Source organism: Medicago sativa, chromosome 8, assembly GCF_051527215.1.
Source record: "Medicago sativa cultivar Bolivia chromosome 8, Bolivia_mono, whole genome shotgun sequence".
Classification (NCBI taxonomy): domain Eukaryota; kingdom Viridiplantae; phylum Streptophyta; class Magnoliopsida; order Fabales; family Fabaceae; genus Medicago; species Medicago sativa.
In genome coordinates this window covers 5,416,138-5,435,337 of record NC_140756.1, presented here as the reverse complement: position 1 = coordinate 5,435,337, position 19,200 = coordinate 5,416,138, and the positions used below count along the sequence as shown (strand labels likewise).

Genomic DNA, 19,200 nt, shown 5'->3' with positions numbered 1-19,200 from the left:
TGCAGAGTTGGGTAGCGCCAACTTGTGACCCAAGTCACCAAGTGGGAGCACCAAAATATTATAACATAACCTAGAGGAACCATCAAAATAATTAAGCCAAGACAAGATAACCTTTGAATTCATGATGCTCTTTCAACTAAGGAAAAAACTTTCATGCTTAATCAAATTCCATGTGGTATACAAATAATTCAAATGAATTAATAATGATAATAATAATTAAAACAATGACATCAGAAATAGTAAATAATGATGATGGAGAGCTCTATTATTCTGACATACATTAACTGCTAAAATAACAAAACTGTCCTTATTGTTGGACCTTGAGTACTGGGAAGGCTATTACATCTCTAATGCTGGGAGAATTTGTCAAAAGCATCACCAACCTGTCAATCCCAAGTCCCTGGAAAGAATGTAATCTTAGTAAATGAAGGTTAAAAGGAAGGGGGGAAAAAATTAACCAAACAAAGACATGCAAACAGATTATGTACCATTCCAGAAGCTGGAGGCATTCCATACTCCAAAGCCGTTAGGAAATCATCGTCAAGAGTCACATCATACGAATCATCCTCATTTTCTATTCCTTCTTTTTTACCACCATTTGTTGAAAGAGCTGCTTTTTTCTTTTCGTGTTGTCTAATTTGATCTTCTAGGCGTCCTCGCTGCCAGGTAAAAAAAAATGCAACCATTTTGTTCACCGTCAAACTATTGCTACGTTGGTAAGTCATTAAATGTATAAATGATTTTTTTTTGTTATCCATGCCATCTATCTTGTTAAGGTGTTATTGCAGATACAATAAAAGAACACAAGATAAACTCTTCTAAACTAACAATCATATGAAGATAAATCCACATCGTAACATGCAGAGAAGTCATAACATTATCTTATATTCATCTCCTACCAGGGTTTTTTTCTTTTTCCCATGTTGTATACGATGAGAAATAGTTGACGACTAACACATCGTTTTTAGTTTGTGGTCAGTTAAACCCATACAAGCTGCGATGCCTGAATGTGAAAAGTTTGGAAGCTTACCTGATCTATAGGATCAGTCAATTCAGAGAATGCATTGCCTAGTTCCCGACCACAAATGAAAAGTTCAAACCTCTCAGTCAAACCTGTGGATCTAATGGAGGATCAAGTGTAAGATTAAAGATAATATCTAGAAACAGGAAATGTTGCAACAAAAAAGTAGTGAACAATGGTGATCAAAATCCAGGAACAATATGAATTGATTAGAAATTTTGACTTTTGCGATGAAAACAAGGGGCAAAGCCAATTGATAACAGAAAATTTCAACTTCAATGGAATGGAATAGAAAGTTGTAACTGAATGTTGTAAGAGATCCAAATTGTATGGTACTTTCTACTTTAGGTCAAAGACTCAAAACAAAATTAATTACAGCAAAGAAACATAATTAACATTACACAATATCGTCTAAAATGTGTATACCTGCGGTGTGGTTTAGCCAATGGAGATATCTCAATTGGGTAGTCTAAAACAAATGTAGGTTGGATGAGCTTTGGTTCTACATATATCTCAAAAACCTAAATACATAATAGAAACAAACTAGTCAATGTATGCAAGTTAATTGACAATATAACAAATGTAAAAAATGTTGCCAAAAAGGGATGTCAATATGTAGATCACCACCTCAAAATTTTGATTAATTGCAAATATAACAAGCTTTATCAAATAAAATGAATAAAATATTGCCTATATCAAAGATAAAATGTGAAGCCAATCAACCTCGTTAAGTAGGTGGCCGGCAGATTGGCATGCTTCAATGGAAGCTTTATCCTTGTTATCAAGATTCTTTCCAAGGGTACTCAGAGTAGCTTGTTTTGCAACCTCGAGATCATTTCCCAATTCATTGAAATCGATCCCGGAAATTTCTTTAACAAGATTGTGCATGGTCTCCCTCCTCCAGGGCCTTTCCAAACATATCTCAACTCCCTGTACGGAATCATTACACCCGCTTCAACAAATTTGTTATTAAAAAATGAAATTTCAATAGAAGACTGTTGAAGTTTTAGGCTAGCAAGAACAATGTTTACCTGATAATCAACAGTAAGCTTTCCGTGAACTGCAAGAGCACACTGAGTGACAATTTCCTCTGCTAAATTCATCATGCTTTGGTAGTCTGAGTATGCTTCATACATCTAAAAATTAACTAATATGAATACATTTCAGATATAATTCAAGATACAGTGAGAAGTACAAACTATAAAATAATACAAATTAGAATATCATGTAAACATTGTCAAAACAACTAGCTTGAAAGCCTAAGCCATGAAAAGTTAGGGGAGGGAAACATTGTATATGCCCGTCTCAAGTACTAAAACTAACTTAAATTTTCAGGGCACATTTGAAAAGACAATTGTTGATTCACATTAGGATTTGAAAAAGTTTCACGACGGTTGTTGGAATGTTGGATGCCTGAACAACCCTGTTTTTTATTTGATCTTGGGATTAGACATGTGAAGATTGGCAACAAAGCATAAAAGAGGGCAACCAAGTGCTTGCCATAGTGGGATTCACAACCCTTTCCCATTACAAATCAATTGCATATTTGTAGGTAGTTTTACCTTGCATTTGCAAGAGACTAATTACATGACTCAAATCCATGACCACCAGTCACGTGGCAACAACTCCAATAGTTGTGCCACGCGTGATATCCAAAATAACTTCAAATTATAAGTAATGGAAGCTTCAAAATCTCACTTATTAAATTTAAACTTTGATTTACCTCTATAGTTGTAAATTCCGGATTATGACGAGTTGATATTCCTTCATTTCTAAATATTCGACCAATCTCGTATACTTTTTCAAACCCACCCACCTGCCATAAAGAAAAACTTTAAAATGGTTAACAGCTAGACTAAATCAATAGTCTTGTTTTTGTGCACAATCTCAAACTATTACTAGAGGATGTCCCGTGATCAAGACACAGGTTTTTCAAAAAGTTGGCAGCTAAAACAAGTGAAGTTCTCTATTAATTTTTTATTTTTTATAGAAAATGAAGTTTTCCTTGGAAGGAAAGGATGGATTCTGATTATTATACTGTACAGACAGATCAATAATTAGAATCAATATCTAGGACTATTAATCTAATTCTTTTGCATTACATTTGGGATAAACACTAAACCTTACTCGTGATGAATATAGCATTAAATCCTAATCCTTGCTAAATAAGATAAAAAGATGTTGATTCCTCAACATTTCCTTGCATTTAAAAAAAAACAACAACGCTGTTTGTAAGCTCTTTTCTGAATGTAAACTGATGACTTTACAAATAAAATAAAAATAAAAATCTCACCAGCATTCTCTTTAGGTGCAATTCAGTCGCAATTCTCAAATATAAGTCTCTTCCAAGAGAATTGTGGTATGTCACGAATGGTCTAGCTTCGGCTCCTCCAGCTTCTCCCTAATCAATGAAATTAATCAGAAAAAAAAAAACTCCATGTGCAAAATGCAAGTGTATGCCACGGTATATGGATATTCAGAGTGAATCTGGAAACATTATATGGTTTACATTTTGTATAATGAACCCGCCTAGTTATACAGTACTTCGTTCCTAAGGCCATCTAGTTACAGCTTTGACAAACATCATATAATTGCATTGCTCAATAGAAGGCATGATACTCTAAACATAAACAAAATGTACTGAATTACAACAGAAAGAAATATGTGAGCGAACATTAAAAAATGGCAACAAGGTGATGAATAGATTTCTAAAATGAATGGCTACTTGATAAGTATTTAGAAGCACCATCATTTTAGTTACTATCAAAAGTTTAGTAGTAAATTGGTAATGCCAAGGAGTCAAACAAAAACAATGAAGGCAAAAAGAGGACGCAAATTGGTCAAGGTTCTTATCATCAAATAGTTAGTTTAGTAAAATCAGAACTAATGATGATATAATTAACAAAAATAGTAACAGGTGGCACAATGACATTCAATTGAGATGCTAACACTCCTATATCAATCTGACTTTCAAGAGAACCAGAGAGCAATGCATAAATATGAGAATAATCATACGAGTATATAATACCTACCAAACTAGCCTGTTAAAATATCAAAACTACTTATGAGACACTGACGCACTTAGCATTTTACAAATATTAAATAATAGCTATATTTCAATTAAATAACCAGCAGATTCCCTACATGTACTTCTCCTACAAAGACAAAACTGTGTAGGTACAATGAAAATCCACAAACCTGCAAAACTGGAGTTTCAACCTCAACGAAACCTAAAGAATCCATTGTCCTCCGTATCTCTGATACAACCTATATTAATTGAATTGATCAGAAAAATAATACAGATAGTAGCTAAATGCTTGGTCATGGATAAATGAAGTATCTCTTGTTAACAATATATCAGCAGAAGAAGATAATGTGAGGCTACGGTAACAAACATTCCAATCATATATCCGTTAATTAACAGCATACAAGCAAAAAAGAGTAGCCTTACAGTAACAAGATAAAGATGCTGATGTATATCATAATTTATTGCAACCTCAAAGCCCAAAGGTAATTAGCACATACCCAATTGTTTTACCAAAATTCTACTCCAAAACATTTATAGCAATTATGATGATATATAATAGAGATATGTCAGCAGATGCTGATGTAAATCATAATGTATTACAACCTATTGATGACCAAATACATTCTAATACAAACATAATTTGAAAACCAAAAATTTGAAGAATAGTATAGTATAAATTATATTACAAGGATTATTTAGAGCTTTCATTCTTAATCACCCTAATTAAAAACTTGAAGGATAATTATATAATAGCAAAGATTTAGCGCAGGCACACATGTACTGGGTGAGGTTGAGATATATGGCATGGCTGGTAACTTGCATTTAAAGATATGAAGACTAAGTTGCAGCTACATCTTTTTACCATCTAGTTTAGTTTATTTTGACAAAGTGAAAGAGAGAAACATAGAAACTGCTAGACATTTTCTGGCTTAACGAAAAATACACTTCCTATATATGTAGAATTGCAATAATAACCTACTTGTTATTCATTGAGTTTGATTCCTAGACTATTGTTTTAGATTGTCTTATTCGACAATAAAACAAAAAATTTTAATATATAACTAAGAGAAGCAGCAATGATTTCCTTAAGCAGATAAAGTTTAGAAAATAAACTACCTTGGCTCTTTTGCGGAACACATCAGCTACCTCTGGATTTGCAATCATATCTACATACCTAACCACAAGTAGACAGCAAACATGAAGAGATATTTGTAAAACGGGCTATCCAAATTTCAGTCCAAGGGTGAGAATGATAACTGGAGATGCTGTAGGAATATGAAGGAAAATAAAGAGTAGCACAAAAAAAAAGAGAGAAAAAAGTACTAAGTAAATAAATAAAAGAACGTTAAAAAGAATGACAGATGGAAACTATTTACCAGAGATGAAAAAGTAAGAAAGAACAAGGGATTTGATATACTCCAACAAAAATAGAATAAGGTAGTAGAAGAGAACTATGTAGTGCAAAAGAATTTTAATGAAAGAAACATCACTGATATAATACCAAATGCATTAGTAATAGTATATAACAGCAATGATAACAAGTAAAAGGGACACAAATACAATATTGAGGTACAAGCTTACCTCTGGCGATAGCGTATATCTATATCAGTTAGACCGTGATATTTGTCAGGAAGTGGAAGCAAAGATTTTGTAAGGATTGCAAAAGATAGCACACACACAGAAAGTTCCCCTGAAGACAATAAATAACATGAGAAGGTGGTAAAGCTGGATTTAAAGAAAATTTCAAAAGGATGCCCCCCTATTTTTGCACTTTTTGAATTATTACAAATTACAGTGTGTAAAAAGTGAAAGGAAAATAACATGTAAATAAGAATATAAAAATAAGATAAAGACCACATTTAAAATTCTTGAAAGACCACAAAGATGCAAGTCAAACATTGAGTACAGTTAATAAAAAAAAAAAGGGCAACCCGGTGCACTAAAGCTCCCGCATACGCAGGGTCCGGGAAGGGGTCCCACCATTTTTGGTGTATTGTACGCAGCCTTACCCTGTTTTTACACAAGAGGCTGTTTCCAGGACTTGAACCCGTGACCTTCCAGTCACATGACAACAACTTTACCAGTTGCGCCAAGGTTACCCCTCATTGAGTACAGTTAATCTTCCAACTTAATTTGTCCTCATTCATTAGAGTGGATTTCTAGATTTCTTGGAACTGAAATGAACATTCCATTTTATTCACTTTAACATAAAACGAATTATCCCTTTACTTAAAATAAGGTATCTCCCTAGACTGGCCCGTCCCAGATAATAGGCAAGTGATATTGTAGTAAAGATGGTTGTTTTTGAGTTGTATATCCTTGGATTGGTGAATTCAATGTAATGAGTTATTAAGCAGAGTAACTCCACTCAAAGTGAGTTACTTCTGGAGTGACTTGATTCCTCCTCATATATAATATATGTTGGCAGAGTTTAACATATCTATTCAATGTAATGACTTGATTCCTCTTCACGATTCTATATTTGAAATCTTATTAAGTTGCCAAAGGCACAAAAAGAAGAAAACATTGTGTCAACAACCAACTTTCACAAGAGGTTAAGATTGACTTTATTGCATCTATAACAAACCCCTAGCACAAGATCCATTTGGGCTTTAAGGGTGGAAACTGCACATTCAAAAAGAAATTTCAATTTAAATTAAAAGTCTTGTTTTGTTTCTCTGTACATTACCTCCAATCTTCAGTTGCAGCAATACTAGGTTTGTATTATTACAATATTTACTAGCATCACTAATATAAACTTTAAATTATTCTCTAAAGGTCAACTTAGACAGCGTATCTGTTAGATAATATCCTTATTGTTAGGACTTTTTGTTGAGCTAATTAATAATGTGCTGAGAAACAAGATTCTCAAAGGTTAATTGAAGCCTGGGCTTGGGACTGTGGTTTTAAGTCTATCCTTTGCGAGACAGATAGTCTTAATGTGGTTTCTGTGTTCAAAGAGACCCAGTTATTGGCTACCGCATGTTTGCTCATGTTACCATGGAGATTTTGGAGCTTATGAGTTGTCCTTGGAAAATGCAAATTCAACATTTTTTCTAAGGAATGTGATGTTTGTGCTGATCATTAAGCCAAGTTGCCATGGGTATTTTGGAGCTTATGAGTTGTCCTTGGAAAATGCAAATTCAACATTTTTTTAAGGAATGTGATGTTTGTGCTGATCATTAAGCCAGTTATGGTGAGACCTGGAAGTTTCGGAGGAACTACCCTCCAGATATGGGATCTTAACTGATTGGCCTAGCTTATTGTACCCAAAAAAAACAAACATGGATTCCCAATTATTCATGAATCCTAATCAATTAAAAACCCAGACCAACATACAAGGAACTGCCAAAAAGTCGAGAGCAAAGTAAACAAAGGCAAAGGAAAATTATGAATTATCAACTAGATTTGTCAAAGGGAATTTAGTCAATGAAGAGAAAGGATATTAATCTTGAAAAGTTTAGCTATCAATCTTCAAAAGTTTAGCTATTCGATAACTAACTTTCCATTATCGTAACTAGTTCAAGTCAAATCTTGAAATTTATGCAAACCATATGCAAGAGTAACTGCAGCATGACTTAGATAGACGCTAACGCTACACAAGGAAAAGTAAAAACACAATGGAAACAAAGATGACAGAGCAAATTAAGTCTAGTAAGAAAACTATCAGCTTATCTATTCACCGAGATAAGTTCTCAAATAAACAATGTTTGAATTAATCCAACCAGAGACAGCGTAAGACTTTCAGTTGGAGTAAACATGTGTTTAGTGTTTACATTGTAATCTTCTTTTAATTAAAAAGCGAAACATTTATGAAATTATAAAGTCCCAAAACTCTCATCACTAAGATACTAGAGTTAGTATTTATCAAGTTGGAAGCAAACTTTCAGTATGTTATCTTAATTTACATATATATATATATATATATATATATATATATATATATATATAGATATATATATATATATACATATATATATATATACATATATATATATATATATCTCAAACAAGGCAGATGCAGAGGAATTCACACAAATCATTTGGTCAACAGCAAGTCCAGACTTCGTTTTTTTACATGGCGGTAACACAAAAATCAGATGGAAATCCAGTATAAACTATAGACTTTTGGGCTGAAGATATAGCATGCATTTGCAATGCATGAAATAATTTACCGAAAAAACCAATTCCTAGGTAATACCTTTTTCTGTGCGTTTAATTGTTCCTCTTGCACCTAGTATATCACCAATATCAACATATGCCTTCAACTGCTCAAACTGATCATCAAGTCTCTCCTTTTCGCAATAGAGCTGAAACATATATATTAACATCCGTTAGAATCTACCAACAACATTTATCCTAAAGAACATATATAACTTCCATTAGAATCTACCAACAACATTTATCCTAAAGAACAAATATAATTTATATCTTATCAAAGTTAAAGTGCATGTACAAAGACAGTAAAAAGAGTAAAAAACCTGAATTGTCCCTGAATCGTCTCTTAGTGTCAAAAAGGCAAGCTTTCCAAATGCTCTCCTAGCAACAATTCTTCCCGCAATAGATACATGATCAGTCTCACTATTAGTTTCTTCACCATTTCCTAAATCTCTATATATATCTTGTAACTGATTTGCACTGTGCGTTTTGTTCCACTCATAAGCATAGGGATCGAGCCCCTTGCTTCTAAGTTCTTCAACCTACAAATATACAAAACAGAGTTGGCAAAAATTACAAATTTAAGTTGTTCAAGTGAGAAAACAATTTTCCCAAAATAAAGACCATTAATTTATCCCTTTGACAAAAACACAACAAAAATTCATCACATTGTTCAAACTAACCATAATCAGAGAAAGTTCCAGCTAGTCCCAAAGAATGATAATTGGGGCCTATTTGAAAATTTGCATTGACTTATTTGAATTTATATACTCACATAAGCACTACTTGCGAGAGCCTATTAACATGCCCATAGGATATTTTCAACTTATTTTCATAAGCTCTCCAGAATAGCTTATGAAAACAGCTTAAAGCTTAAATAAAAATAGTTCGACTATATTTTTTTTCTTTTATTAAAGAAATAACTTATACATAATCACTTAGATGATAAGTATATATACCATAAGCGCTTAATAGTAGCACCGACACTTATGGTCGAATGTGTATCCGGTGTCCGACATCGACACATGTTATTACTTTGGATTATGTCATTTTCTCAAATTACTATTAGTGTCAACATGTTTGGGTCATGTCTCGTGTACGTGTCTATATTCGTGCTTCGTATGCTTAATTAAGTTGTTTGTCCTAAAAGGGCTGACATATTTTAATTTCTACTATATCACCACCATCATAACAACAACAATCAAGTCATGTCCCACTAAGTGTGTGTTTGGTTTCCCGTTTACAACACACAAACGCACTTTTGCATGCTTCCCGATGCGATTTTGTCTATCTTCAAATACTAGCTTCTACACAAATGTGGTTTTTGGCCGCACTTTTGATCAAACTCACGTTTTACAAAAACACAGTAATGTTCTATCATATATCTTATCTTTATCTATCTCCAACTCATTAATTTTCATATCACAGAAACCGAAATCCAAGTAAAATACAATAAGAAATTTTTTTGCAATGTAGGAGCAAAAATACGGTTGCCATTTCATCCAAAAAGAAAATTTCGAAGCTTGAAACCAAAAACTCACTAGGTAAACAATAAAATCAACGAAAACATAATCCACAATTGAAGTTATACAGTGAACACTTTCACATTACGAAAGTTTGAAATTCACTCAATCAGAGCAAGGTACCTTCTTCAAGCGCATGGCTCGAATAGACTCCCTATCGGAGGTGGAAGTGGTGGAGGACGACGGAGAATTACGGCGGTTGCGACCGGAGGAGGTGGTTGAATAAGAAGAAGAGGCGCGGATAAGAAGCGTGCGAGGTGTTCGACGAAATGCGTGAATGAAATTGTTCATCAAAGGGTTCCATGTTAGGTTCAACAGTTTCAACGCCTCCACCATTTTTTTCCTTTCTATCTATCGAGTATCAGTTTCAACACCTCCGCTTACGAGAATAAACCACCAATACTTTTATTTAGTCTCAAACTATATTAATATATTAATATTTTAAAATGGGTTTACATGTGCAATATTGCACATGTTAATGTAACCAAGTAGTAACTTTTTATTGAAAATCAACAATTTTTATTCAAAAGCTACATATTTATTATAAAAAACACAAGTTTCAAGTCAAAGTTACTACTCCCTCCGTCCCATATTACTTGACCTAGTTGACTCTGTCACGTATGCCAATGAACAATTTTAAACTTAAATTTCTTTAATAATCTAGTAGAAAAAATTACGAAAATTTGATATTTTGAAAATATTAATCGAGACGAATCTAACAACATCTTATATGTTATATTTTATTTTTATATATTAGTAGAAAAATAGAGTCAAAGCATGTTACATGAATAGTGCAAATATTCTAAATAGGTCAAGTAATATGGGACGGAGGGAGTACTTTAAACTTCTTAACATGTGCAAATTTGCACATGATAGAAAAACCCTTTTAAAATAGTCCTATCAAAAATTTTGCAACTAAGTATCGTCTTATGACAAAAATATAAAAATATGATCTAATTGAAAAATATTTGATAATATTTTAAAATAGTTTTTATCTTTGTCAAAAGTTTTTTAAATAAGTGTCTATTCATGTAACAAAAATATAGAGATAGTGATCTTATTAAGAAACGTTTAACAAAGACATAGACTATTTTGAAATATTAATAGAGTCAGAGACTAATTTGAGATTGACTTACAAAAACAGAGACTTAATTGATGATTTGCTCCTCTTTGTTATAGGCACTTTTTAAAGATTTAAAATTAAGTAAAAAAAAGTATTATCTATATTATATAAGAAAATATGCTTAAAATATATGAGTTGGGACTGACTTTTTTATTACCTATTTTACCCTTTATTTGAACTATATTTTATTTACTATCTGTCTTTTAATGATATTATTTTAAATTTTAATTAAAAATTAAATCTTATTAAAATAGAAAACATCCCACTACAATTGGATCAATATTATCAATATTATATATGAAAGGGATAGAGATTTCAGGCTGAACTTTTTATAATTTCAATTATATTCTTAAACTGTTATGAATAATAAAGTTGGTGGATGTCCATTCTTGGTCTTCCAAGTTCTATAACTCTCATTAGTGGAATGAATTGTTAGTGCTCTTTGATTGCATGTGAACATTCACTTGCTTATTTGTATCCTATAAATAGGACTCATTTGTTGATGTAAAGACACACTTGTGAAGAAAATAATACAAAAGTTCTCATCATCTTCTTCCTCTTCTTCTTTGATCTTGTGCTTTTAGTTTATTTCATTACACGTTATCAGCACCATGCTCTGACCAGTTGAGATTCAATCATTTGGAGCATTAGCAGCTGATATTTAATTTGTTTAACTTTGCAAATGAGTTATATTTGAGGATCAAGATGAGACAATAATATTTCCTTTCAAATCATTTATTTGAACTTCAGGTTCACATTTCCAGCTGCTTATTATCTCCTCCTAATATTGGGAAAACTAATCCATCAATTGATAATCAGCCTACTGAGCTGTAAATAAGTTGGCTCAACACAGTTAATGATAGATGGAGATTAATATATATCAAATATATTTTCCCAATATTTTTTTAAGATTTATCTTAGTGCATTATATTCGAGCAATTGTGATACACACAACACATTCAAAAATCCACTTGGATGAGAAATATTAGGTTATTAACCTTAAACCAATGATAGATTAGAGGAGACTTATATATAGTAATGTGTTGGCTTGATGCATATCAATATCTCAGCATACAAGATTATTGATTCCCAAAATAGAGTTTATAAGACATGGTCTCATAACCAAACTATAGTGTATAAGGTATGGTCTTGTAAGTATCAATTATACAATTAACTTTAGACGTCTAAAGAATGGATCTTCAAGTCCATTTTTATGAGCATATGCTACCAGTTATTCAATATCAATTGACAAATGATACTTATCAAATGCTTTCTGAAAAGTTCAAAAAATAAACTCTTAGTCAAATTTGTTGACATAATAATATCACATTAATTTAAATATCACCTTAGATAAGTGAGAGACTCGTTCTTTTACATTGTCAACTTTCTCTGGGAACTAGTAACACACAATAGTTACTAGATTGAAGAATCTTCTAGTTCTTCATTTTTTTTTTTCAACTAGTTTTTGCATCATAATAGATCCGGGATAACCCAACCGGTCTTGCCAACGATAAATTTAATATAATTTGTAAACTTCTAGTTTACAATAATACATGCTACCATTGCACTAATAATATAATATGTAAACTTCAGGTTTACAATAATATGTGGATCAATTTCACTAATATATGTGTAGTCAATATAGATGAAAAGACATATAATTTTTCATTACACTTATTTATGAAAAAATTGTCTCATAATATAGACATATTGAACCTATCCTTCATTTCTTATTTTAATATGACATTCATTTAGGAGGGTGCCCGTGAAACATAATAAATTATTATGACACTTAAATTAGTATAATACATTTTTAACGCGTAACTCTATTCTTTCATGTAACAATATATTTGCTCTTTCGGAGCCTTTAATACTTTTTACAGTGTCAAATGTAATACTAAAACTAGTTTCACAAAAGACAATATATTTGCTCTTCTGGAGCCTTCAATAATTATAACCTAATTTTTAGTCTTTTACAAAAGACATCTTTCATTCACAACCAAAATCCAACAAAATATACATAAAATTAGATTAAGTGATGGGTAAGAAAGGGTAGTTTGGAATTTTGCAAAAAAATTGAGTTTTTGGGACTTTTTGGATGATTTTTGGTGGTGAGTGATGATGTGTTGGATAATGATGAGGTGTTATATGTGAAGAAGAATCTAGATGCACAATTTGTGGGGAAATAAATGAAGTGGGAGTGAAATGTGCATTTTGTGTGAATTTGTGAAAATTAGTGTTTTTTTTAATTTTGTCATAAATAAAAATAATAAAATAATAATGAAAAATTGGTGTAAAGTTGTGATTTTTGTGATTAGAAATGCAATAGAAATGAAAAGAATTGGAATTGAAATGTTTGTTGTGATGAAATTGAATTTTTCTGAGAACGAAGTAACAAAATAAAAATGTGAAAAAAATAAAAAAAATATGCATAAAAGAGAAAAATTTGAAGTTAACTTGTAAAACAAGTAACTAAAGGAAAAATACTTATAAAATTGCATTTGGTGTAAAGACAGAATATTTATTGACCTTTTTTTAAAAAAAAAAAAACTAGAATGAAAGTTTTTAGGTCAAAAATTGGGGTATGACAAAATGCTTAAGATATACGCAACTTGTAACACCCCGTTTTCCCAACATAAAAATTTCATTTAAAATCAGAGTATTTTGATCACAACGGAATGTCACATACTTCATTTAAATCATAAAACGGATAATAATAATTATCTTTTCAATTCAACATCATGAAAATCTTAAAATTGTTGCAGCGGAAAATAGTTCAACATCTAAAAGTCTTGGCACGCAGGCCTTATTGGAAAATCTCATAAATTAGTTCATAAAAGAGACACGTAAGGAATAGAAGTAAAAGCAAGCCCCCATCCCGTTACGTATCAGAGCACCTAGACACCAACTGAGAGTCCACTCATGAACGCCTCTAATCTTTATTACCTGCACATTACCCACGGTCGAGGCAACATATACGCAGAAGGGGTGAGATTTCATAGTCAATACATTAAGCATATAATCCAATAAAATGCATTTAACAACTTAAACATTAATAACATGTCAACAATTAACAATCAGTATATATTTCATTTCATAACAAATACAATCATCAAATATCATTACTAATTTTCATCACAATCATAATCAACTTAACACTCAGCTTGACGACACAACTCATCTTTGACCATGCAACTCTATCAACTCAACAACAACTCGACAACACAACTCATCTTAGACCATGCAACTCTATCAACTCAACAACAACTTGACAACTTAACATCATGAACTTCTTGATATGCAAATGCATGTGGTACCAATCAACAACAAATGAGCATAATAGGCTCTTCAACGTGTGAGCACAAAGGCTGCCGGGCCTAAAGCCCCCAACTTTAATGAGCACAAAGGCTGCCGGGCCTAAAGCCCCCAACTTTAATGAGCACAAAGGCTGCCGGGCCTAAAGCCCCCAACTTTAATGAGTATGCAATGGACTCAAACTTCCAGCAACTTAGACGACATCATGAACGACTCATACGACTCATAATCATGGACAACTTCTTAATTTCTTGCAACATAGACTGACTCATGCAATCTCAAGACATTAAAGGTCAGCAGCAATGAACAGCAACAGATTTACAACATATAACAGTGTTGGAATATCTCAACATCATTTAAGGAATGGATTACATCAACATAATATCATAAAAACATCATAACATTATTCATGCAACATTACTAATCATTTTAGTCATATAAACAGACTTCTGTAACATCTGGAAACATTCTAAATCACCCTCATTCTTACTTCCAAGGTCAGCTCAAGACTATACGTGCGAAAGGATCGCATCGGGACAATTTTGGGCAACTAACAGCCTAACTCGCAGTTGCGAGTAACTTCACTCGCAATGGCGAGCAAAGTGTGCATTCTGGGTTCCTACGTATTTACTCGCAGTGGCGAGTTATTCTGCTCGCAGTTGCGAGCTCACAGGTCACTCGCAGTTGCGAGTTGTGTTGCTCGCAGTTGCGAGTTCTGGGTTCTAGCTCGCAGATGCGAGTGTTCTTGCTCGCAGGTGCGAGCGATGAATGTCAGTACGGCCAGAAACCTAAAAATCACAACTTTTCACCTATATTCATGATTCCTTCATCCAAATAGCATCTAATTATCATCTTAAGTCATATCTAAGGTCTGTACACTAATTTTGCATCAATCTAACATCTGTTCTTGATTCATTCATCAAAATTGATCCTAAACCTAATTCTCAATTCTCACCAAAACTTAACCTAATCATGCTAAATTCATCCTATAGAATTATACCCTTAATAATATTGAAAATTAGTCTCACCCTTACCTGATAATAGCAGAATCGCAGCTCTCCTTGGTTCTTCTCTCTTTCTGACTTTTTCTCCAAAAACGTACGTACTACTTTTCTTAACTTATGTCTGTCTATTTATCTTTCCTAATTACTCTTATCACTACTAATTGCTCATCTCACCACACAGCCCAATTTTTAATATTTTTATTTTATTTGTCAAATCTTATTTTATTTAATAATAAAATAAGTCATAACAACCTAGCAACTTCACCACAACAAAATACTCCACATTATGCAGTTATAAATCATGTAACCCACTCAACTTCATGAATCATAAAATTCACACATATCAATCATGAAAATCACGTAAATCATATATATAAATATATTTTTAAATAATCGAATAATTAAGACGGGCGTTACAACTCTCCCCAACTTATAGAATTTTCGTCCTCGAAAATTTACCTCAAGCAAACAACTCTGGATAAGACTCCATCATCTTACTCTCTAGCTCCCATGTCAGGCTTTCACCAGTCGTTCCACTCCAAACAACTCTCACTAGAGGTATCTCCTTGCCTCTCAACGTCTTCATCTTGCGATCATCAATCCTCAAGGGTAAGGTCTCCACCGTAAGGTTGTCTCTAACTTGCACATCATCACTCTGAATCACATGGGATGGGTCTGGAACATATTTCCTCAGCTGCGACACATGAAACACATCGTGCAAATTCGATAAATGCGGTGGTAAGCCAACTCTATAAGCCACCGTGCCAATTCTCTCGGATATCTGATAAGGACCAATAAACTTTGGAGTCAATTTCTTTGACTTCAATGCACGACCGACACCGGTCGTTGGAGTAACTCTCAAGAACACATGGTCTCCCTCTTGAAACTCAAGGTCTTTCTTACGCTTATCATGGTAACTCTTCTGTCGACTCTGCGACGCTTTCATCTTCTCTTGAATCATTTTCACCTTCTCGGTAGTCTGTTGAACAATTTCTGGTCCTAGAACCACACTTTCACCTGTCTCAAACCAACACAACGGAGTCCTACACCTCCGACCATACAAAGCCTCGAAAGGTGCCATCCCAATACTGGAATGATAGCTATTGTTATAAGTGAACTCTATCAACGGAAGATGACTATCCCAAGTTCCACCTTGCTCAAGCACACATACTCTCAACAAATCCTCAAGTGACTGAATCGTTCTTTCCGACTGACCATCTGTCTGAGGATGATAAGCCGAACTCAATCTCAACTTAGAACCTAAAGCCTCTTGCAAACTCTTCCAAAATCTAGAAGTAAATCGTGGATCTCTATCTGACACGATGCTTGAAGGAACACCATGCAATTTCACTATGTCTCGAATATAAATCTCTGCCAACTGAGCCACAGGAAAACTAATATTAATCGGAAGGAAATGTGCCGACTTCGTCAATCTGTCAACAATCACCCAAATAGCGTCATTTCCCTTAGGAGTATTCGGCAAACTTGTCACAAAATCCATGGATATACTATCCCATTTCCATTCTGGTACATCTAACGGTGTCATCAACCCAGCAGGTTTCTGATGCTCTACCTTCGACTTCTGACAAATCAAACAAGAGTACACAAATTGTGCCACATCACGTTTCAATCCTGACCACCAAAACAGCTTCTTTAAATCATGATACATCTTTGTAGCTCCCGGATGAATGCTCAAGCTACTCCTATGACTCTCTTCCAGAATCATCCTTTTTATCTCATCATTGTCTGGAATACAAATCCTACCTCGGAACCTCAACACACCTTGATCATCGACTTTAAAGTCACCATCTTCAGTTTGATTACTAGCAACCAACAAGTCCACAAACTTAACATCAACCTTCTGTGCATCTCTAATACTTTCCAAGAAATCGTTATCAATTTTCAGCATTCCTAACTTAACGCTCCGAGACGACATTTCACAAACTAAGCTCATATCTCTAAATTGTTCAAGTAATTCAAATTCCTTCACCATCATAGCAGACATATGTAAACTCTTCCTACTTAAGGCATCCGCAACAACGTTAGCTTTACCCGGATGGTAATTCAAGCTAAAGTCATAATCTTTCAACAATTCGAGCCACCGCCGCTGTCGCATATTCAATTCTTTCTGATCAAACAAATACTTCAAGCTCTTGTGATCACTAAACACCTCAAATCTCGAACCATACAAGTAATGTCTCCAAATCTTAAGGACAAATACGACTGCAGCTAACTCAAGGTCATGAGTAGGATAGTTTCGTTCATGAGTTCTCAACTGTCTTGATGCATAAGCAACAACTTTACCATCTTGCATAAGTACACCGCCTAAGCCCAATTTGGACGCATCACAATACACTGCAAAAGGTTCATCAGGTTTTGGCAAAATCAAAACTGGAGCCGTCGTCAAACGCTTCTTCAATTCATTAAAACTGTTCTCACAATGAACATCCCACACAAAGGTTTTACCTTTACACGTCAACTGTGTTAACGGAAGTGCCAACTTAGAAAATCCTTCTATAAATCTCCGATAGTATCCTGCCAAACCCAAAAAGCTTCTAATCTCTGTAACTGACCTAGGAGTCTCCCATTGTGATACTGCTTCAACTTTAGATGGATCAACCGCAATACCACCACTAGAAATAACATGGCCCAGAAAACTTACCTCGTTCAACCAGAATTCACACTTAGACAATTTAGCATACAACTTCTTCTCCTTCAGCACTTGCAGAACGATTTTCAAATGTTCTGCATGTTCTTCTTCTGTCTTAGAGTAAATCAAAATATCATCGATGAACACAACCACAAAGCGATCCAAAAATGCATGGAAAATGCGATTCATATACTCCATAAACACGCCAGGCGCATTACTCACACCAAAAGGCATCACCTTATATTCATAATGACCATATCGCGTCCTAAAGGCCGTCTTCTGCATATCTTCATCTTTTACTTTAATCTGATGATAACCCGACCTTAAATCAATCTTGCTGAACACACGTGCACCCACCAGCTGGTCCATCAAATCATCAATTCTAGGAAGTGGATATCTATTCTTTATAGTCACTTTATTCAGTTGTCGATAATCAATGCACAACCTCATACTTCCATCTTTCTTCTTAACCAACAATACCGGCGCTCCCCAAGGTGAAACACTCGGTCTAATGAACTTCTTCTCTAGCAAATCCTCCAACTGTTTCTTCAACTCAGCCAACTCAGAAGCTGACATACGGTAAGGTGTCATAGACACAGGCTTCGTTCCCGGAACAAGGTCAATAGAAAATTCAACTTCTCTTTCCGGTGGTACATCAGGGATTTCATCAGGGAAAACTTCAGGAAAATCACACACCACTTGCAACTTATCAATCACTGCTTGATTCTCCAATGATAAGGATGCCATCAAGGAAAACATCAAGATCCCATCACGTTCTAATTGCTTCAGCTGCTTAGTAGACAAAAATTCTGCTCCACTTTCCTCTTCGGCAGAAGAGAAACGCACCGTTTTACTAAAACAGTTAATGAGAACATGGTTGTACTCTAACCAGTTCATACCAAGAATTACATCCATTCCACTCAGAGGCAGACAAACTAAATCAATCTCAAAATCACGATCAAACATAGACAAAGGACATCGTAAGCAAACAAGAGAAGTAGTCACCGAACCCTTAGCTGGAGTTTCGACGACCATTTCTCCACTCATATCAGACACAGCAAGACCCAACTTAGAAGCACAATCAAAAGCAACAAAACAATGTGTAGCACCAGTATCAATAATAGCAACTAAAGGAGTATTGTTAATATAACAAGTACCTCTGATCAAACGATCCTCATTTTCAGTCTGAGTACCAGTCAAAGCAAACACTTTCCCTCTAGTCTGAGTCTTCTTCGGATTCGTACACTGAGACCCAATATGACCCTCTTCTTTGCAGTTAAAACACACAATGTCCGCATGCTTACACTCTGCAAGTGTATGTCCTTTACTGCCACAACGAAAGCACCGTTTAATATCCTTAGTACAAGCAGTACTCTTA

At 34.1% G+C, this 19,200-nt stretch overlaps 1 protein-coding gene and 1 long non-coding RNA gene across 2 annotated transcripts; both read right to left on the bottom strand.

The window, feature by feature from the left end:
* Nucleotides 1-91: 91 nt before the first annotated feature.
* On the bottom strand, nucleotides 92-10,096 carry OVA5 (Lysyl-tRNA synthetase, class II). Its single transcript, XM_085731492.1, has 14 exons — nucleotides 9,854-10,096; nucleotides 8,531-8,749; nucleotides 8,251-8,359; nucleotides 5,631-5,739; nucleotides 5,166-5,223; nucleotides 4,220-4,288; nucleotides 3,315-3,422; nucleotides 2,745-2,837; nucleotides 2,053-2,157; nucleotides 1,745-1,951; nucleotides 1,448-1,542; nucleotides 1,031-1,121; nucleotides 489-659; nucleotides 92-400 (listed from the first exon to the last, which is right to left on the bottom strand). Exons 1-14 carry the CDS (start codon nucleotides 10,064-10,066, stop codon nucleotides 308-310), a joined length of 1,740 nt encoding a protein of 579 aa, XP_085587618.1. The 5' UTR covers nucleotides 10,067-10,096; the 3' UTR covers nucleotides 92-307.
* Nucleotides 10,097-13,564: 3,468 nt separating this feature from the next.
* LOC146896379 (uncharacterized) lies at nucleotides 13,565-15,867 on the bottom strand. Its single transcript, XR_015023111.1, has 2 exons — nucleotides 15,632-15,867; nucleotides 13,565-13,799 (listed from the first exon to the last, which is right to left on the bottom strand). It is a non-coding gene; the product is annotated as an uncharacterized LOC146896379 (long non-coding RNA).
* Between the last annotated feature and the right edge of the window lie 3,333 nt (nucleotides 15,868-19,200).